General features: G+C 38.1%; 2 protein-coding genes across 2 annotated transcripts in view; both read left to right on the forward strand.

Moving 5' to 3' along the window:
* The window catches only part of LOC123308331 (FH1/FH2 domain-containing protein 3), a 132,470-nt gene extending 111,045 nt beyond the window's left edge, over window positions 1–21,425 (forward strand). The window contains exons 4-18 of the mRNA XM_044890946.1: window positions 4,743–4,801; window positions 5,481–5,788; window positions 5,890–6,103; window positions 9,134–9,556; window positions 11,692–11,838; window positions 12,078–12,461; window positions 14,097–14,388; window positions 14,447–14,699; window positions 16,690–16,875; window positions 17,123–17,375; window positions 17,435–17,592; window positions 17,654–17,871; window positions 19,132–19,324; window positions 19,384–19,657; window positions 20,724–21,425. Of these exons, the coding sequence (XP_044746881.1) occupies window positions 4,743–4,801; window positions 5,481–5,788; window positions 5,890–6,103; window positions 9,134–9,556; window positions 11,692–11,838; window positions 12,078–12,461; window positions 14,097–14,388; window positions 14,447–14,699; window positions 16,690–16,875; window positions 17,123–17,375; window positions 17,435–17,592; window positions 17,654–17,871; window positions 19,132–19,324; window positions 19,384–19,657; window positions 20,724–20,797 (3,436 nt within the window). The 3' untranslated portion in view covers window positions 20,798–21,425. The remainder of the gene's footprint in view (window positions 1–4,742; window positions 4,802–5,480; window positions 5,789–5,889; window positions 6,104–9,133; window positions 9,557–11,691; window positions 11,839–12,077; window positions 12,462–14,096; window positions 14,389–14,446; window positions 14,700–16,689; window positions 16,876–17,122; window positions 17,376–17,434; window positions 17,593–17,653; window positions 17,872–19,131; window positions 19,325–19,383; window positions 19,658–20,723) is intronic.
* A 408-nt stretch (window positions 21,426–21,833) lies between these two features.
* On the forward strand, window positions 21,834–22,466 carry LOC123309275 (histone H2A, orphon-like). The gene has a single exon (XM_044892304.1). The coding sequence runs from the start codon at window positions 21,946–21,948 to the stop codon at window positions 22,363–22,365; it is 420 nt and encodes a 139-aa protein (XP_044748239.1). The 5' UTR covers window positions 21,834–21,945; the 3' UTR covers window positions 22,366–22,466.
* Window positions 22,467–22,469: the final 3 nt, after the last annotated feature.

Genomic DNA, 22,469 nt, shown 5'->3' on the forward strand with positions numbered 1-22,469 from the left:
ACTGCTCGTTTCGAAATTGAGAATCTCTTCCACGCGGGTAAAAGTAAAAACAAAAGATACTCTCCTACGCATACTTGATTATGCATTCGTGAAAAGCACCCGCGACCATTATATGCCACTTTAAATTCACGCGACATTTCTGCATACAATTACCACAGCGATCGCCTGTTCAGATGTCCTGAAATAAATGATAGAAAGTGATCTCTGTAATGTAATTATCGAGATTTATGGTAAGGAATAAATTTTGCGTATTTTACCGAATTCAATTAGAAAACGCATTCGTTAATTAGAATTGTATTCTCCGAATTGGAGAGATCGAGTGAAAATTCGAATTGTATGAATGTAATTCCATATTGTTTGACTTCTGGAGGGAAGTAACTTCTTTCGAAGAGTTTCACCTGTTTTTGGGGAAAAAATCTAGGAAATACAACGTTCATCCTGCATCAATAAGGAGTTTCGGAAGATGATGAAATGATATTTACGTGTATCAAGTCAATGCCAACGTACGAAATTCATATCTTCGATATTCCTTTTTTGTAAAAATATGCTAGAATGGGCCAACTCTTATATTAATGGAGCACCTTTTTGTAGTTTTTCCCGCTCTCTCTACTAGGAGAGAAGTGTAATTGTACAATGTGCACAATACAAGCAATCATTGGTTGCAGAGTGGTGAATGCGCTGGATGAAAAGTACGAAAAAAGGTACAGAGTGGGTAATTGAAGATGAAACAATGGGTCTGTAGGTTGGCTGAACCGAATTATACAAGGTGTCTGTAAACAGATGCGAAGGACTTAGGGAGATGGTTCCTCGATGAAAATAAGCAGGGGTAGTTCCTATAATTTTTTTCGAAATCGACCTGCCTTCCAAGATGCAGCCTTTGGAAGGCGATGACGAGTTGACAGTTTTAAATTTTTCTTGCAGGTTCTAAAAAACACTGGGTCATGAAACTGTACATAAGATGAACCACTAATTAGATGTCATTCACACAATTTTTTTAGATCTCATAATTTTATTATTAGAGGTTGACAATAACAACACCTTTAACCTTATGATGTTCCTTCAAAAATTGTTTACGTGGGATAGATTTTCGAGAAATAAAATTCTTTTATGGTTTCCCATTCAATTCTGGAGAAAAAAGTCTGCTGCAAAATTTTTCTTTGAATAAATAAAAACTTACAAGCGGTATACAAAGGTCTATGAGGCAGAGAGTTGATGCATGTATTTTAGCTTTCATTCTATGGAACACTTATACGATGAAATGGAATGAACAGTGATCAGAACTGCTGGTGAGTTTTTATTTATTCCGAGTAAAGTATCGACTGCTTCGAAATTTTGCAAGAGACTTTTTTTCTCCAGAATTGAATGGCGAACCATAGGAGAATTTTATTTTTCGAAAATCTATCCCACGAACTCAATTTTTGAAGGAAAATCACAAGGGGTTGTGAGTTCCATCTACTTAGTGCTTTATATTATGTACAGTTTTATGACTCAGTGTTTTTTAGAACCCGTAAAAAAATTGACAACTGTCAACTCGTCATCGCCTTCCAAAGGCTGTATCTTGAAAGGGAGATCGATTTCGAAAAAAAATTATAGGAACTACCTCTGCTTATTTTAATCGATGAATCATCTCCCTAAGTCCTTCGTTTTTGTTTACAGATACTCTGTATAGATTCTGAGATCAAATTCGAAACCGTATCGCTTCAACCCTTAGTTTTACAACCCCAACCGCTATATTTTAAATAGGGCAGATGGGGCAAGTTATACCTCATTTAAAATGCCTCTCTATTCTGTGGTCAGCATATTTAACTTTTTTCTATTCAATCCATTCGTTTTCGATATATTCAAACTTAATTTTTGTACATAATTGGTCATTTCGTTTACCGTTTATTTATTGCAGAAATCATCGAAATTGCAGAATAAATGTGTATAAACTCAATTGATATAAACAGCATGGTTGAACTGGTAACTTGTACAACATTTAAATGCGAATATTTTTAAAACTAATGGATTGAATGAAAAAAAGTTGATTTTCACTATCAGAAAAGGATAAATCAAAAATTTTTTCTCGAATTTATCATCTGGAGCAGCTTCACATTCTTAATTAGCAATCGACATCATTTCTGCTCATCTATTCTCAAATTTCCCATCGTAAAACCGATAATCGGATAGGATTGAGTCCTCGTATTACTTTTTACGGTTCATTATCGAAAATCCGACTTCCACTCGTAAACCGATCGGTACCAACTTTCAAAACGTCCCAATCGCATATATAACGGAACCGTGAAATGGCCAGAACGAAAAAGGAGAAAAGAAAGCCACCCGAAATACGCTGCAAGAACCCCTCAAAGCTTATTGCGAAATCCCTACATGGTCAGAGTATGCAACTGTTTGTAATTTGCACAATTTCTTAACGATTTTATATTTAACATAACACCGTTCCAATTGAATAAATTTCGATTTATCGAAATTGGTGCTATCATATTTCCACAAAGCGGATTATCCTACTTTCTTATCTAACGACTTTCGACATACAAACCGAAATACCTGAGAGGATGATGCGATATACAGGGTGAGCCTTTGACTCGTAAAAATATTTTTACAGTAGATTCTTGAGGTCAAAAGAAATACTTTTTTCTCCTACCATTTTTTCCGAATCGGCTCGGTTTAAAAGATACAGGCTGTTGAAAAACCATACAAAAATGTTATTTTGAGTTCTATCTCACAAACGGTTTTATCGAATGAAATGAATTTCGGAATCTAGTTTTTTATTTATTCGATTAATCTTTTTCGATTATTAGATATCACCTATGTCTTCCAGTTTTCTCATTATGACCATTACGTACCATAAAAATACCAAAAATTCAAATAACCCAACTCTTGAAACTAAGTTGGACGTTATATGATGAATTTTTGATGGTTTTGTAAAATAAAAGTACTCTTCATATTTTCTCGCATAATGCGCCGTCTTCGAGTAATTTGATATTCAAAAATTAATAAGTATCTGTGAAATTTGAACATTTTGGCTGAATACAATTCTGTTTGAAAGATCCACAGATGTGTAGTATCACAGATTTAGATAGTTTTTCTGAAGGTAATTTTGTTTGTCCAGGTGTGGCACAGCTCATTATGAAATCTTAAAATGACTAAATCTTTTTATCAGGGTCGAACCTGAAGAAATGGTTGAGGAAAAAAGTTTTTCTTTTGACCTCAAGAATCAACTGTTAAAATATTTGTACTAGTCAAAGACTCACCCTGTATACAGGGTGAGAAAGCATGAGCGATGCTTGACGTTTCAAGATGTCTCTCTATTCACTTCGTTTTTTTCTTCATTTCTTTAAACTATTTTTCATTTCCATGAAAATTTTCGATGCTAAAAAGATGCAAAATATTTTTTAATATAACTTCAAAGAAACCAGAAATTTTAATGAAAAAGTAAACCCCTTTCAATGAACTTATTGCAGAACTGTAGAACGGACTGAAATGATAAACCCGTTGGAAAAGTTAACACGTTCCCATTTCCCTTCTCAATGCTGCAAACTTCTTTTTCTTACGGTTCTACGCTTCCTCTCCCAAGTTACGGTATTTCATCTTGCCATTGTTATGGCAGCCACCCGATATGTCACTTCAATATGTCATCCGATACGATACCAGTGTGTAGGTGCAACGTTCTAGGTCGTTTTACACTGAGAAAGTTCGCAGAAGCTGATAGGTTATTGAGCACTTAAAAAATTTGATAATATGACCTCGGTTGAAGGGTTTTATCACAGAATCCGTTTCGTATACAGGGTGTTCCAACAAAACGACAACTAAGGATATCGTTCATTATCAAAAAAATAATTAGCTTAACGAAACTAGTTAAGTTTTATCTGCAGCAGTCAAGACTGACAGCGGGTTTCATAAAACTTTGATAGTCCGATCAACGATTTTACAGTGACTCGATTTCAAAAACGAAATCACAGAAACCTTTTCATTTCTGAATATATTGAAGAAGTAGCAATTGAGAATAATTGAATGGACGTATGAACATCATAATTCGATGCGAGAATGATATTCTGAATGATCATGACTGAATTATCGATTGAAAACCAATTGACGTCTATTCGTCAATCAAGCGTTGATTCCCCGATCAAGCTTCATGAAACCCAGGTGAATCTGAGAGAAATCTTTTACTTCTCAATTTCGCAGGCCATTCTAATTCACCTCTATGTATGTCAAATTCTAAGTTAATATTCTAGAGTCGCATAAGCGACACCTACTAATGAAATCATTACATAAATTGCAATGCGTAAACGGCATGTTAATAGATATTCCTCCCACAGATAAAGGCGCTACATCGAAGAATTGCAACATGTTTTATCGTGATTTAGATGAACAGGTTAATGGCTCCTTCCCACAGATTACGATAAGAGTGATTTATTATTTTAAACTAGAAAAAAATCACAGAATATTCAGTTCTACACCGGTGATTGCTCGATTTTCACATGACATAGCCGAAAGAATGTGCAAAATAGACATTCCAATTTCCATCGCTTACATGGTGACTATTTTCTCAACGCTCGTTATACAAATAGGTGAAAAATAGTTTTAGTACAAATACTAGTTAGGTTACTGTTCTTTTTTTCATCTAAATTTCCACCAACTTTTGCCTATTAAGTATATCCTAAAAGAAACCAACGTATAGAATTTTGTTAAAAGATCTGTTAGAATCTACACCATTTCAATATATGTACTTTTTTTTTCAGCAAAAAGAATTCCATTGTACTACGGACCCAACTTTCAGTCAGGGTACACACAATTATAGGTGAGTAAGAGAAAATTTTTCAATTATCGCATGAGCTTTTTGTATCCGTACTTATTCCGAACAGTTTTCCTTTATTTCACTGAACGTGGGAATTCTGTTGTAGATGTTTGGTTTTCTCATTAACGTGGTACAAACCACAATAGAATTATTCAAATTTTTTCGACATATTTATGAAGAACTCTTACAGCAAATGTAATTCATTCTTTTTTTGTGTGAAAGACTCATTCCAAAAACGATTTTGTTCTAGTTTGACTAATTTGACATACGATAAGTTCTATCTCAACTGAATTCAATGAAACCAAGGAATTAAAGTATATTTGGAATCATTCTTTAGAAAAATATTTGAAATACTGTTAGGTTTTACCAAAATGCAGCCAATGCTCAATCTAATTCGAAATATTATATTGATCATTTCCAACTTGAATGAATGTAGCTTGTGTTTTTCTAGGTAAAAGTCCAATTTTGAATATCCATAAACCAATATGAACATTTGATTCCTCATAAATGCAATCGGCATCTTTTGAAACGGTCACAAAATTCCTGAACTTCCTTAACCTTTGTGGAGCAGTGAAATCATATCCAACAATTCACCACCAGTTCATCCGAACCGTAAAGACGCAGCCGTCCATTCATTTATTGGTCCTTCGAGCCGGATCTTGACCGAAATTTCCCCTTTCAGAAAAGCTCCTCACGTCCGAGGGACGAGAACTACGAAGGGCGCTGTTCTCCCTCAAACAAATCTTCCAAGAGGACAAGGATCTGGTGCACGAGTTTGTCCAGAACGACGGTCTGTCATGTCTGATCAAAGTAGGCTCGGAGGCGGATCAGAACTATCAGAACTACATCCTGAGGGCGCTCGGTCAGGTGATGCTGTACGTAGATGGCATGAACGGCGTTATGGAACACAACTCTACCATCCAGTGGTTGTACAGCCTCATATCCTCCAAGTTTAGGCTGGTTGTTAAGACGGCGCTGAAACTGCTTTTGGTGAGTAATGAAGGTTTTTGTTGGGTGATTTCAGACCATGAAGTAATGAACTCAAATACTCCAAAGGTTTGTGTCGTATTGCCTAAACAGTTTTCTTACAGGTTTTCGTTGAATACACCGACTCCAATTGTATGCTTTTGGTCAAAGCTGTCAAGGCTGTAGATTGTTCCCAGGGCCTTCTGCCGTGGCATAACGTGATGAAACTGTTGAGGGATTTCGATTCCGCCGATACGGAGTTGCTCATCTATGCCACCACGTTGATCAACAAGGTTTTGAATGGGGTTCCCGATCAGGATACCTACTACGATCAAACAGGTGAGGAATTGATCATTCTAGAGCGATGGAGCGAAAACATGACATTCGTTCATCGGCCGTTTACGGTAGCCAGGCGTCGTTCTCCAGTGGCGGCACGTGAACATTTATCGTGGGTCGGCAGATCCATTTTTACTATGTTCTATACAGGGTGTATTTGAAAGTGAGGCTTTTTTTCAACAGAAGGTAGAACTGGTCAAAATGAAGCGTTTCACCAAAAATCGCCTACACAAAACATTCAAAATGACAAGGTTGAAAAAAAATTGAAAATGATTAAAAATAGATCCTAATACGACCCTAGACCGTTTTTTAGCTGAATTATCGCAAAGCTCCTGATTCGACCATGTGGTTTCGTTTAGGATATTGGCTCGTTCCATATTTACGTGGTAATGGAAATGGAAACTAAGGATTGCCGAATTGTTCTCATTATTTTTTAGTAACTTACACGATTTTATGAAATGGCTTATTTCGATATCAACTGACAGAAGAGACTTAGGACACAAGTGTAAAAAATAGAATAATGCTTCAAATTCTCACCAACTAAATTCGTCTAAATTATTCACGTATTTTTTCACAATGGGCATCACAATCTTCTTGTTCGAACATTCCAACAATCGTCGCAAAAATAGGATGAAATGGGGAAACATCATAGCACTTTTTCAACGTAACTAACATGAGCACTTTCAAGAAACTTCCTGGATTTTTTACTTTTTTTTCACCCTAAATTGCACGATACAACAATTATGATTCTCTCAGAAGTGACCTGATGCTTATAATCGGATGAACTTGGTACTGAACCATTCATTGTCCAGCCATATGTTTATGTTTTGTTTCGTTTTTGCTATGGCGGAGTCACCTTCCACTGTTCCGTACTTGAAATTCAGTGAAATTTTGTCGATCTTCTAGGGGTTGTATCTCAGCCATCTTGAATATTTTATCGAGACAATTTTTGGTTAAACGACTTATTTTGATGAGTTCTACCTTCTATCAAGAAAAAAGCCTCACCTTTGAAAACACCCGTATGTCTTATAACCCTTCTGCGCCAAACTACTCATTTTCGAACAAGATTTTGGCATGTTAGCCTATCTTCGTGTGATGAAATTTGCACCGTATCGATTAACGAATCAACTATACGTCAGGAGTTTCACAAGGACCAACAAATGCTCACCTAAAAGTGATTTTTAGTAGTAGTTTGAGATGAGCGTATTTTGTCCACAGACTGAACAGATGACGATGGATTTGAATTGAAACAGCAGAAGTCTGCAGAAGAAGTTTCATTACCCACAGATTTTTTATATTTCAATAAAATTGATTGAGAGCTATGTAAATTTTAGAATTTCTATACAGGGTGAGTTTTTGACTCGTACAAATAATTCAACAGTAAATTCTTGAGGTCAAAAGAAACACTTTTTTCCTATATCATTTTTTCCGATTCGGCCCTGATAAAAAGATATATCCATTTTAAGTTTTCATAATGAGTTGTGCCACCCCTGGAAAAACAAGATTTCCTCCAGGATAATCAGCTAAATCTGTGTCACTATACATCTGTGGATCTTTTAAACATGGTTATATTCAATACAAAAAGAAGGAATACTGTATAAAAAGATATACAGTACTCCAAGCGCCTAACCGGACGCATCGGAAGAATGAAATATTAATGGAATCAACAATTCCGAAGGAATTGTCGTTCCAATAACGTGAGTTAGTCATGAACTATCATAGGAAATCCCAGAGAAGTCGAAAAATTCAAGTGCAACTGTAGACCGGTTTCGGGATCATTTTCCCTCGTCAGTACAGTATAGCACTGAATCTCTCGATCGGAGGATGGTGGTCTTATCCGATCTTGGGACGTCGCTTTGAGATATCTCATCACGATACGCCACCTGTCACGCAAAGACTGAACCAAACCTCACTTTCTCTGCGCTCCTATGATAGTTCATGACTAACTCACGTTATTGGAACGACAATTCCTTCGGAATTGTTGATTCCATTAATATTTCATTCTTCCGATGCGTCCGGTTAGGCGCTTGGAGTACTGTATATCTTTTTATACAGTATTCCTTCTTTTTGTATTGAATTCTCCGGACCAGAGTATGGTCATAGTGAGCCAACCCCCTCAATTCGCCCGTGGTCCTTGATGAATGTTTGCACATTCAATGACTGCGGGAAGTAGTTGAACTTGGGAGCCATGAACTGTTGTAGGAGTCTGCAGAGAAAGTGAGGTTTGGTTCAGTCTTTGCGTGACAGGTGGCGTATCGTGATGAGATATCTCAAAGCGACGTCCCAAGATCGGATAAGACCACCATCCTCCGATCGAGAGATTCAGTGCTATACTGTACTGACGAGGGAAAATGATCCCGAAACCGGTCTACAGTTGCACTTGAATTTTTCGACTTCTCTGGGATTTCCTATGATAGTTCATGACTAACTCACGTTATTGGAACGACAATTCCTTCGGAATTGTTGATTCCATTAATATTTCATGGTTATATTCAGCCAAAGTACCCAATTTTTGAAATTTCACATACATATACACTTTAATTTTTGAACATCAAGTTACTCGAAAACGACGCATTATACGAGAAAATATGAAGAATACTTTTATTTTAGAAAACGTTCAAGTATTCATTAGATAGCGTCCAACTTAGTTTATAGAGTTGGGTTCTTCGAATTTTCTGTACTTTTATGGTACGTAATGGTCATAATGAGAAAACTGGAAGACGTGGGTGATATCTTGTATTCGAAAAATATTCATCAAATTCATGAAAAACTATATTCCGAAATTCATTTCATTCGACAAAACCGTTTGAGATATAAAACTAAAAATAACATTTTTTTTATGGTTCTTCTACAGCCTGTATCTTTTAAACCGAGCCGATTCGGAAAAAATGTTGTACAAAAAGTGTTTCTTTTGACCTCAAGAATCAACTATTAAAATATTTCCACGAATCAAAGACTCACCCTGTACTGCCCTGCCGACCCTGACAAGCCTTCCTGTCGTTCCCTATCGCGAGTAAAACTAGCTTTTTCCAGACGCCCTGGAGGAACAGGGCATCGAGCACATCATCCAAAGATACATGTCGAAGCCGGGCACCGACCTGGACCTGCTCCAGCAGTTCCAGATCTACGAGGCGGTGCTCCAGTACGAAGACGGCGAGGAGACCAGCGGCAACCCCTTCAGACTCCTCGACGAGAACATAAGGAAGACCTTGCGCTGCCGCAAATCGATGGTCGATTCGACGGAGAGACGGAAGAGTAGGAGGCATTCGACAGGTACATCGAACGTGTACGCATTGAACAAAAAGAATAGCATTAACAACAATAACAACAATGTCGGCCTTTGCTTGCAACCGCAGACTAATCGCGAAGAGGACGATGACACGTCCAGTTCCCACTCTTCGGAACTGGGAAATCCCGATCCCAATCTGAACGGGAGGTACAAGGATGGAAACCAAGGTAAGTGGAGATTTTGAGCTTTTTTATGTGTATAGGACCCCCAACCATTCGTCTTACATTCGCTATACAGTCTTCTTCTTCTCGTGCGACGCCAATTTCAGACTGAATCAAGGCCTCGTGGCCCATATTTCCTCCGCACTATGTTTGAGAGACTCAAAATAATAGCACATACGCGACTCAATTGAAAAAGGTCCCTCTCACCACAGGAATAGAGCTGGTTAGTCGAAATCAATATTTATAATCCGTAGCTCAATGGTTGGAGCTAGGACTTAGGACCGCAAGGTACCGAGTTCGATCCCGGGCTAGAGAAGAACTTTTCTAGTCAATACCTTATGGGCCACCATTCACTGTTGTGTTGAAATTAAAAGCGATGTGGCGTGAGGACACAGTAACAAAGTCTAAACAGAACACAACTGGTTCCCGGACTCGCTCATAGGGCTTCTGAGGCTGAAGGGTAATCTTCTTCTACGTGTGGTGTCCCACCGGGCCGAACTGAGGCCTGGTGACCCATTGTTCATCGATTGCTTGTAGTTGAAGAAGCTCCTCAAACCTTGAGACACGCTGACAAAGACGCTTCAAGTCGACAGGAAGGAGTCCCTCTTACCATAGGAATCGTGGGTGTTGTGTTTCCTACACACACATCAAGGTTGCTGCAGATGAACAGAATATTTTCCACCGTTTCATCAGTGCTCCTGCACCAGCGGCACAGGGAACTGCTGGTCAGTCTCAAGACTGCAAGCTTCAAGAGAGGTAACTTTTCCATTGAACATGATGACCGATCGGGAAGGCCAGTTTCTGTGTCAGTCCCCGAAAATGTCGATGCATGATTTTATCAGATCGTCGAATTGGGCTAAAACGGATATCTGAAGCACTGAATACGTTCATCATATAGTTCACGTCAATTTGGACATGAGAAAAATTGCTGCAAAATGGATCCCCAAATGTTTGAATGTTGACCAAAAGCGTGCAAGGGTAGAAGCATCGCGTTCGATCTGTGCTCGATTTGAAAACGATGTAGACTTCAAACCGAATTGTTACTATGGATGAGACTTGGGTACATTTCTACGATCCAGAAACAAAGCAACAATCGATGGAATGGCGACCCTCTAGTTCTCCAAGACCTAAGAAGTTTCGTGTCCAAAAATCTGCTGGAAAAGTTCTTGCTTCAGTTTTTTTGGATAAGGGTAGAACAATAACCGGAGATTACTATTCGACATTACAGACCACTCTACGGGAAAAAATGAAAGGGAAAAGACGCGGGAAGCTATCCAAAGGTGTTTTGTTTTTGCAGGACAACGCCCCTGCACACAAATCACATGTTGCCATGCAAAAAATTCGTGATTTAAGGTTTGAATTACTAGAACATCCCCCTTATTCACCAGATTTGGCTCCATCCGACTATCATCTCTTTCCTCGACTGAAAAAAAGTTTAAAAGGTCATAAATTTTCTTCCAACGAGGAGGTAATAAAAACTGTGGAGGTCTGGTTTGCAGAGCAAGAAGAAACATTTATTTTTTGAAAGGTTTAGAGACATTGCAGATTCGCTGTAATAAATGTGTCCAATTAAAATTTTTTGATATTGAAATTTTGTTTGGTTTTATAGTAGGCTAAGAATATTTCAATATATTCTCGTACAAATCAACAAATGTTACGATCTTAATCGAACTAGCCAAACACCAGTACTACAAGTATCAACAGGAAGACCAATCCATCGAAAAAGAAGTACTGTTACTCCTTGACGAACCTTTGACTCGTGAGTTTTGGTTCAGTCTTTGCGGGACAGATAATGAGAATTTCTCGAAACTTCACCCCGATTTCGTATGTATATGGGAATATTCAACGCTGCACTGTACTGACGAGGGACAATTATCCCAAGACCGGTCTACAGTTGCGTTTAGATCTTTCGACCTCTCTGCCATACCCTACGTTGGTTCATGTAAGAATCCCCCAACCCCAGACCAGCTCATATCCAATTCTCAACGTATATAGCAACTAGGCTCTTACTGCCAACAGTTTATCATTAACCCTTGAACGATTGATGAAGAGTTTGGCCTAATGTCCGTCTAAAAGTCGCACTTAACATATTTACCGTGCCATTTTGCTTAGCTTACAACTTTTTTTCTGCTTTTGCTCAGCTCGTGAAGCAGGAGTCACGCCCGCTCTGAGACAGCGTAGGGAGAGAGCAGAAAGACAGAGACATTTCCTGAAGCAACAACAGGAAACCATCTCAATGTACAGGAAAGTCCAAAGCGGGGATGAAACCAATAGCGACAAAGTTAACGGTACGTATTCTGCTATGATAGAAAGGATTTACATCGATGTTGTGTTCACCGGTAAGAACAGGTTTATGCTGTGGTGGCCATGTTTTGGCCACGTCTGCCAAATGTGAATTTTATTGTTTAGACGTCGCGTCGGAGCAAAATAACCATGACAAGTTCTTGGGTTCTGACGTCAAGTTATGTATTATTATCAACTCATATCCAACTGTGAAAGTCTCAGAAATTTCCGTTTACGCCCTCAGGAAACTACACCAACGCTCTCCAGCAACGCATCAACAACAACGGCAACATCCTGAACAGGAACTCGTCCAGGAAGGATCTGACGCCGCTCCTGAACGCCGTCAACAAGATGGAATCGGAAGAGGGCCTCGCGAATCAGCCGTGGATACTTTCCATGATGTACAACAAGAATTCCGAAACTCAGGAGGGCAGGGAGAAGATGGAGGCGGACGTCGAGAACTCGAACGAGAACGAGAGGAATCTGCTGATGCAGCTGAAGAGGGAGAACACGGTGAAGGACCTCACCCAGAAATTGGCCAGTCAGAACATCCTGCACAGTCCTACTGAGGAGAGCAAGATCAACAGGATCGGCGATATGTCGGGCCTGATCTCCAAGGCTAAAGAAGGTGAGAAGTTTTTTTAAGCTCAAAGTTGGAATAAACCAGATTGGTCGCAGAAAACCATCGGAGGTTCCCCCAACTGTCAGTGGTCTCGACGACACTTGATCAGACAAAATTGTATTTTTTTTCTGTGACGTTTTCTCGAAGAAGTGCTTCCTTCCATATTTCCTTAAACTTAATACACTACCGAAGTCCAGTTGCAGGAGAGTCCATTAAAATTTAATACTCCATCAAAATGGAGTCCATTTCACCCTTCAAAAATGACAGTTTAAAATTTTGATGGGGCATCAAATCTTAATGGACCTGCAACTGAGCATTAGTCGAATAGGGTGACATTGATTATAGTTTTTATCATCGAATATCAAGATTTTCAGTGATAGTTGGGGAGCCCAAGAGGTAAATTCGGGATTTACTTTAATTAGAAATTAAGGTTAAAAAAATAATTTTTTTTTGGATTATCTACTTGCCTGGGCTTCAAATCATTTTAGCATTAATTGTAAAAGGTGTGGAGCATAACATTCTCTAAATACTCTACGTTCAAACGTTTTCGAGATATATAGGGTGAGTGTTTGACTCGTACAAATATTTTAACAGTAGATTTTTGAGGTAACACTTTTTTCCTATACCATTTTTTCCGATTCGGCCCTGATAAAAAGATATAGCCATTTTAAGTTTTCATAATGAGCTGTGCCATCCCCGGAAAAACAAAATTACCTTCAGAATAACTAGCTAAATCTGTGACAATACACATCTGTGGATCTTTCAAACATAGTGGTATTTAGCCAATGTATCCAATTTTTTAAATTTCACAGATACTTTTTAATTTTTAACATCAAAAAACTCGAAAACGACGCATTATACGAGAAAACATGAAGAATACTATCATTTCAGAGAACTTTCAAATATTCATTAGCTAGCATTCAATTTAGTTTCAACAGTTGGGTTCTTTGAATTTTTCGTATTTTTATGGTACAATGGTCATAATGAGAAAACTGGCAGGCGTGTGTTCGAAAAAGATTCATCAAATAAATGAAAAATTATATTCCGAAATTCATTTCATTCTATAATATCGTGAGATTTTTTTTATGGTTTTGCAACAGCCTGTATCTTTCAAATCGAACCGAATCGAAAAAAATGGTAGAAAAAAAAAGTGTTTCTTTTGATCTCAAGAATCTACTGTTAAAATATTGGTACGAGTCAAGGACTCACACTGGTATTCTACTTTGTCCTTGGAATTTAGCATGTGTGGCTGAGCTCCTCGCCCTCATCACCCTCTAGCTCGAAAACAGTTGAGCCATCTTGAAATTGAATTTAGTTATAGTCCTCTTGTCACTTAGTACGCATTTGTCAACAAATAATAATATGAGAATGAAATTTTTTAATGAAATAGATATCAAAATCGATTTTTCATAAAAGAATTTCAATTCACACTCTTTTTTTCTCTTTCTAACATTTTATTTATTCCTATTGATTGATTTGTTTTGTATCAATGCATCTAAGATATCATTCTATGACAGTTATCTTGTCAATCTTCATATAAAATTGACATCTTGAATCGTAAATAAAATTCGAATTAATTAATCAACTGCTCGAGGTTGAAGCGCTGCCTTGTCCTTCACGTTTTCACGTCATTTTTTCTAGGTCTGGCCAAATCCAAGTCCAAAGTAGACGTCGTCAAGAGTCCGACGGCCGAAAATGTTCCTAAGTTTGAGGTGAAGAAGTCAGAGAATGAACTGAGATGGGAAGAGTTGGTGGCCAACATGAAGAGAAGTCTGAACCTATGCGACATGGACTTCACGGATCTGGGTAGCGAGGATGAAGTTGACATCCTTGCCCCAACCCAAGTCAGCAATGGTATACCCCCTCCACCGCCTCCCTTGTTGAAGGAACATCCAGTAGCGCCGCCCCCACCTCCCTTGTCCAATAGATTAGGGTGAGTAGAATTTTTCATCGTGTTTTGTGTGAAATAATTGTATAAATACTTCTTTCAGGGCTCCACCTATGGCCCCAAACCCACCGCCTGTATTCAGTACAAACCTGCAAAAACCAAAAAACGAAACAAAGATACCAATAAAGAAAAACAAGAAAACAGTGAAGCTGTTTTGGAAGGAAGTCAGAGACGACGTCTCGTCCTCTACCAAATTGAAATCTGGTCACATTTGGGACGAGCTGAGTCCGGTCAGTGTAGACACCCAGAAATTGGAGCATCTGTTTGAGTCCAGAGCCAAGGATCTTCTGACCAAGGTAAGAGAAACGCCCAACTTCAAGGTTTTCTGAAAGGTTTCAAGGATAAGAACTCCCAGAAGAAGCGAAATTTTATGTAGGTACTATATTTTCGGAATAATGAAACATATGAGGAATAAATTAAATATACATACAACGTGAGACATGTGAAGAAATTTGACTACTGATTTCTGGGATTACTGAGGTATTTCGTTTCAAATAATTTCAAACGAAACATCTTAGTTTAAAATTATATTGAAAAAATACTACGTATTTTTCGACCCCCAAAAGTATATTAAATGAACTTGAAACAAAATACTGCCTGATATATTTTAGTATTTAGAATATCAGGGTTACTATTTGAATGAGCAGCCCTCAATTCTAAAAAGCACATATACTCTCTGTCTTCTCTCTTTCTCAATCACGTTCGGCATTTTTGTTGCATTAGGCCCGGTACTTTCACGTGCGAATAACTAAATTTATTCGATAAATAAGTCTTATTCTTAGGATAAGTAAAAATGCAGTCTTTTCACTTTCAGATAGTGTTATTCATCGAATAAATCTGTCATTGAAACTCGTTAATAAAATTTTATTTGTCATAGATCGAATGTCGGTACGTCATTATTGGTTGAATTTTTTAGATTCTAGATGTATGGTTATTTTTTGTGTGATTTTCACGGAATATTTGATTTCTAGTTGGAATTATGACAATTTCTACAATGCGGTCTCTTATTTTACATTAATCAGTGAAAAGTAGTATACCGTGTTTTCACAGAATTGTTATTCGTCAAATAATTTCATCTGAAAGCACCGAAATAAGATATCCTTCAGATAGGAAATTATTCGACAGATACTTATTGACAGTGAATAAAATTTATTCGAAGGTGAAAGTACCGGGCCTTAGTATATTAGCTGTGGCAACGTTTGTTGACTTTAAGGACATTTCATGAGTACCAACCTTACTCCATTCTAGTTACAAAAACTTAAGAAAGTTATTTCATGGCCAACCGAGTGCTTTTATAAAAGTGAATGGGGTGTACTAATTCAAATAAATAGAAACGTTTTTCTCCAACTTTTACCATTGTTTCATATAGCCCATTGAAACTCGTCAATCAGCTCTGTGGCACCCTGTACTTATGTTGAACAAGTTTTCGTAACTGTATTGACATTTTTCAGTTTCGTTTTCGTGTATTGTCTGTTCATTCCGCAAACTCGACTAATATTGATCATATCATTTAAATAATTACCGTATTAAGATAAGCGAAACGAAATATGATTACTAATAATCAAAAAGTTGCACAACTAAACCTAGACCAAGAGAAGTGTGAAATACTCCTATAATAAAGATAATAAGATAAAATTTCCGCAGATACTGGTTTTTGGATTTCTACGCTCTTTTGCGCTTTGGTTGCATATTATTAAGGCTTCGCTTGTTTTTATTTTTCTTTGGGTGTTTGGTATTTTTCTCTAGGGTGTAACTTTGTTCTTCTGGCGATTTTGACTTATCTTTCTCTAAGTGAACACGTAATAATTAGCATTTTCTTTTTCTCTTGGTGACCCCATCTGGCATGTGCTGAAAGCAGGAGGTGAGTGCCTTTTTTCGGTGGTGGTGGCCAGTATTTTGCATTTTTTTTTGACACAGTAGATTTTTGTACACTTTTTTATGGACACCAAAAAACGACAGGTTGAAAGTAGTTTTTGGGGTCAAGTCAAGTATTATTGAACGATTCGTTAGAACAACTCATTCTGAGCAGAAATTTTCGGGAACTTCATGAATGCCATTTATGTTTACATCTGGAAGACGATTACGCTTTTGGTCATATAGCCTTCCATCATCTTCATTCATATTGTTTAATGTGTATATTGTATAGTAAAAGCACATGACTAACATCTTCCATCACACCGAAGACACTGCACGATAATGCATGATACCCTTCATACACTACCCCCATTTGGTGTTTATCCATACCCTCGTTAAGAGAAATACTGAAAAATCCCAATTCCCGATTAGAAACAACAAGAGATGAACAAGAACAAGGAAATCATAGTCTTGGACCCCAAGAGATCGAACGCCATCAACATCGGCATGACCAAATTACCTCCACCTAGATCGATCAAGGCCGCCATCTTGAAAATGGACGCTACCATCATGAACAGAGAGGGCATAGAGAAGCTGCTCACGATGCTACCGACGAAGGTGAGTCTGCTATCTACCAGTTGGTAAGCGCTCTTGTATAAGCAAATGAATCCCCTATCTTCACAACTCTGTGATTCTGCGGAAACCTCCTGTGGCTCTCAGTATTCAATTCTCTTCGTCTTAATGTTAAACTGACTACCAAACTTAAGCATAAGGAGGAGTAGTTAAGCTCGGTGTAATTCATAATTGACACTTGCACCCTATGTCACTTGTCAATAAATGACACTGAATCGAACCAATTGTTTAGGATGAGCGCACTAAAATCCAGGAGGCGCAAGCCGCCAACCCTGATCTTCCACTGGGAAGCGCGGAACAGTTCCTACTCACCCTGGCCTCGATATCCGAGCTGCAGGCCCGTCTGAAATTGTGGGCCTTCAAGCTGGATTTCGAGAACACCGAGAGGGAGATAGCCGAGCCTCTCATGGACCTCAAGCAGGGTATAGAACTCCTCAGGATCAACAAAACGTTCCGGGGCATCCTGAGCACGTTGCTCTCCATAGGTGAGTGTGTAGTGAAATGATCCCGCCCGAAGGACCAATGACCGATATCGCTCTTTCAGGCAATTTTCTTAACGGGGCCGAGGTGAAGGGATTTCAAATAGAATATCTGTCGAAGGTACCCGAGGTCAAGGACACCGTTCATAAACATTCCTTGCTGCACCACCTTTGCCATATAGTCATGGAGAAGTTCCCGGAAGCTACGGATCTATACTCGGAGGTAACGAAAATATATTTCCAACGTCCAGCTTGGGAAATAACCGATAAAACTTTTTCGACAGATCGGAGCCATTACTCGAGCGTCCAAGGTTGATTTCGACGAGTTGACCTTGAGCATACAGAGGCTGGAGGATGATTGCAAGGCGTCCTGGGATCATCTGAAACTGATCGCGAAGCACGATGGCACAACGATGATCAAGGGGAAAATGTCGGATTTCTTGTCGGACTGCGCCGAAAGGATAATATTGTTGAACATCATCCATAGGAGGGTAATGAATAGGTAAGCGAACAAACTATTTTATTTGTTTCTCATTTGTAAACGTCAGTTTCCAAAAACACAATATTAATCAAGAAAGTTTATTTTATCAAGTCACTAACTTGTAAAACTGAGAGTTAATTTGCGAAATTTTTACAAGTTACTAGTATTATTTACATTAGAAAATTTTGTTTTATCGTCATATATGTTGGTACAATTGTAATTTCCAGTAACACAGATTTTTGATGATGAAAGAGTTGATACTGATGATGATGAACCATCTGTTGACTCAGAAACTGCTGAACTCGAGGACTGCAGAACATTTGTACTCTCCTTACTACCAAATAATTTGCTAGACATTTCGATTTTTTTGTTGACCGAATCATCGACATAACTCATCGCAATTTCGGTGCTCTTCCACCCTCCTGCACGCTTTAGTGCTAAAATATCTTCTACATCATTCATGTTTAAGGAGAAAATTTCGTCACATCGACAACATCCAAAAATCCCAAATATTGTTACAATTTTCGCCAGCAACCACTGGTCATCAGGAGCATGTAAAAGAAATTGTTCAGCCTCTTCTTTACTTAATACCTTGGCCATTTTTGGCGTATAACGCTCATTTTTTCGTTTCAGAAACGCTATTACCTTTTGAAATCTGCAAATGACAACTAAACGTCATATTTTTCAATAAATTTTTTAAGGAAAACAAACCTGCGAACAGGGGCATTTTCTTTCATTTTCAAGCAGCTTTTCAGCATAGACCATTTTGCCCATAAAGTATTAGGGCTGAATCTAGCAAGTAGACCAACCAAACATCTTCAGTTACCCCAATCACACTATTTTTGTTTTGCCACTTTTTGAAGTCGTCGTATTCTCGCTCGTACCTTGGGTCCTGATTTTGCAGGTAATAAACTTGAAGCTCCACTGCTGGCTGCCTCAATAATTTCTTTTGGTACATTCATTTTCGCTTTCGCCAAAACAAATGTAAAGAAAAATGAACAGACATGTTCATGGCAACGCTTCCATAGCTTACGACATTTACGACAAATTATTGAGATTTTTTGGAATTTATCTAACCTTTTTACAAATGAGAAACGAATAAAATATAAAACTATACACGCAAGGTAACGGGTTTTACTGGTTCAAGGAGGTAACTGACTCGCCTGCGGCTCCTCCATTCGCCAGTAAAAACCCTCTTACCTTGCTAGTAATGATATATACTATTTCTTGGAAGCTTGAAAGACTTCTAGGAAACAATGGTTGAGATGTCTTTGAATTCAGGTTCCATAAATTTCTGTTATGGCTGGGCATCCCTCTGCATCAAATCAGTGATACGAAGCCAAATGAATTCTGCAAGATAATATCGGAATTCGCTCTAGAATATAGGACCACGAGGGAAAGGGTGTTGCAACAGTTGGAGAAGAAAGCCAATCATAGAGAGAGAAACAAGACGCGAGGAAAGATGATAACCGATGTAAGTATTCCGAGGCAAAATCAAAAACTCACCCATAACCTCAATCTCCGTTGTGACAGGTCGGAAAATTCAAGACTAAGGAAGATCGCGCTGACGCAGAACTCCGACAACTGCTTGGCAGCGATCTGTCGGACGTGGAGAGCTTCCAAGGCACCCTACCCTTGAGAAGAACCCGTAGAGATGGCAACAGATCCTTCCTGGGAAGCACCAACGGAAATTTGACTGATGGCGACGACGAAATCCTGGAGAGCCTGGTGAAGACGGCCACCAAAGGACCTTCCAGGATTGCGCCGAGAGAAAGGAAGAGGACGAGGCACGCTGATAGAAAATCATGTAAGTTTCATCATTTGACCCTTCACATAAGTTGAATCTTTTCTAGATAATTTATTGTTGAGAGTTGATCATAGCTTCAAAACATCATCAAGAGATTTAAAAAAAAAGTAACCTCAATTTATCAGTTTGCGGCGTTGCCAAGTCTTGTTCTCAATGATGTTGTTCATAGAGGAGGCTATGGTTCAGCTCTATGATAATTGGCGAATCTGAATTATGGTTTTTAATCTAGTGAAACGCTCTCGAACGAGAGAAAACAACCCGTATAGTAATCAAGATTCTCCTTAGTCGAACTGAAGTTGGTACGTGGTACTTGAGGGTTTAACTGCATGCTTGCTCTTAATCATAGTGTTTGATTTAGTTGGTGTGTTGGCAGAATTAACCGCTGATTTGGTGTGGTTATTTTTCTCATTATTGTTTCTTGTTGAGTTTTTTTGGGTGGGGTCGAGTGGTGGCATTTGTAATAATTTTGTGGCTGAAACAGAACGCTATAGACCAGGAATCCACTACCGAAATATATGCTCAAGTCGAAGATTCACCACGTTGAAGATGCTGTAAGGTTAATATCAGATGCAAAATCTCTATGTGGCAACACTGGCAACCGGATATCTACTTCTGAATTTGAGAGATAGACTCTTTATTAAGTCCATGTCATAGCACAGCCGTCTATAGGCATTGAGTATTAGTATTAAGGGTTAAATGTGTTTAAAGGTGTTCTGTGGGTTGAATACTCAAAGGCCATAGACTTAATAAATTCAGAAGCAGATATATGTGCCACTGTTGCCACATATAGATATTTGCATCATTATTGATAAATATTCAGTTCAATTCGCCTTTGTTTTGTTTATATTATTATTGAGTGCTTTTAAATCATATGGTAGGATCAAACTGAACATTTTTCAATAATGATGCAAATATTTGTACTGATGATATGATCACAACCTTATTTCCAGGAGTATTTTGTTCCAGGAAAAATGTCAAAGTGTTTTATTTCCTTTCATTAACAGCATGTTTGTATATTTGTTAGATTCTGTGAGAATACTGGATAAATATCAGTTGTTTATTTCAGTGAGGAGGACCCTAAAGAATGGATTATCTGAAGAAGAGAAAACACACCTTTCGGCATATATCAAGGGTTACTAAAATGATTGTGATTGAAGACGGAATGCCACCATTTAGTGAATCTTCAGAACGACTATCTTAATGTGATAAAGTATGGCTGCTCACCCCTGTACTTGTACTAATTTAGTTATTTATATGTTGTGGATCGAAACCAATAAGTTATTTATTTTGGGTTAGAATGAACGAATGAGGTTTAGTTTCGGTTATATTTTTAGGTCAGCATTATCCATCCTAACCAAGACATGGTGGAGTTGATGTGATTAAAGAAAAAAAGTTTTATTCTATATTACAAATTTTTACGAAAATGCCTACCCATTTGTGTAATTGCTGTGTCTTTTTACACAAAATCAACTAGTCTTCGTTTTTTAGTTCGAAAACTTCTAGCTAATCTTCAACTTTTCCTATTTAAGCGAAAAACGACTGTCTTTAGCAATTCATTCGGAAGGAATATTTTCATTTCTTACTTGCTGTGTTTTTCATCCTAACTAGAGATTCTATTTGTAGGAGATAATCATTCGAGATACTGATAACCATGTCTAAATGAGTGGATGATCAATATTATCACGTTAATTGTATGCGAGATGATACTTTTAAAAAAAATCTTGTTTTTGTTATATCTTACATGTAATGAATAAATTTTGTTATATTATGATTGTTTCATTCTGTTCCAAAGCTGACCTATTTTATAACAACCAAAAAAAAATACATGGCTTTTTCTAAGGTAGGTATTATCTGGTATTATGACGATAGACAAACTATGTTCAAAATAAAATTCATTCACCACTTCACGATACTAAAAAAATATGAATAAGCACTTTGAGTCTCAACCATGAGGCTTTCAAGTTGAAATTCAATGTTTGACCATGATTAAAGATCAAACACATTATATCGTGTATTACAATAAAATGATTAGTATATATGTAATATCTCTTGTCCCCTTCTCAGATACGCCACTGCTTAGAGTTCCCTGTTACGAACTTCACAACAAGAAGAAGATATCCACTGAATCCGCTCATGACATCACAGAAAAAATATAGTTCGCGCCTTTTTTAACTGTCTTCCGTTTGACTTACGCATTCTCCTCCATATTTACGTTCATTTGCCGTCGAAGACTCAGCGAGTTGACTAGTTTTTTATTACAAGTTAGTGTCCCAATAATTTAATCAATCATGAGTGGAAGAGGTAAAGGTGGAAAAGTTAAAGCTAAGGCAAAGACCCGTTCAAGTCGTGCTGGTCTGCAATTCCCTGTCGGTAGAATCCATCGTTTACTCCGTAAAGGGCACTACGCTGAGAGAGTAGGAGCTGGGGGCCCCGTCTACCTTGCCGCCGTCATGGAATATCTAGCTGCCGAAGTTTTGGAATTGGCAGGAAACGCAGCTAGGGATAACAAAAAGACCCGTATCATCCCCAGGCACCTCCAATTGGCCATCAGGAATGACGAAGAGTTGAACAAACTCTTATCTGGTGTAACCATTGCCCAAGGTGGTGTGCTTCCCAACATCCAAGCCGTTCTCCTACCAAAGAAAACTGGAACCAGTGGAGGAGGTACCTCTGGAAAATCTTCCAAATCCCAATCTCAAGACTATTAAGTATTTGTACGTGTTTTCATGAATTCATTGTTCTTCTATGTTTTACCTTAGTATTTTAGAGTAATTTTGAGCTACTACATTAAATTATAGTTATAAATAAACAA

The sequence above is a fragment of the Coccinella septempunctata genome, chromosome 1 (assembly GCF_907165205.1).
Source record: "Coccinella septempunctata chromosome 1, icCocSept1.1, whole genome shotgun sequence".
In the NCBI taxonomy this organism is placed as follows: Eukaryota; Metazoa; Arthropoda; class Insecta; order Coleoptera; family Coccinellidae; genus Coccinella; species Coccinella septempunctata.

Coding starts and splice junctions, on each gene's coding strand:
- LOC123309275 (XM_044892304.1), top strand. CDS start 21,946: ATGAGTGGAAGAGGTAAAGGTGGAAAAGTTAAAGCTAAGGCAAAGACC.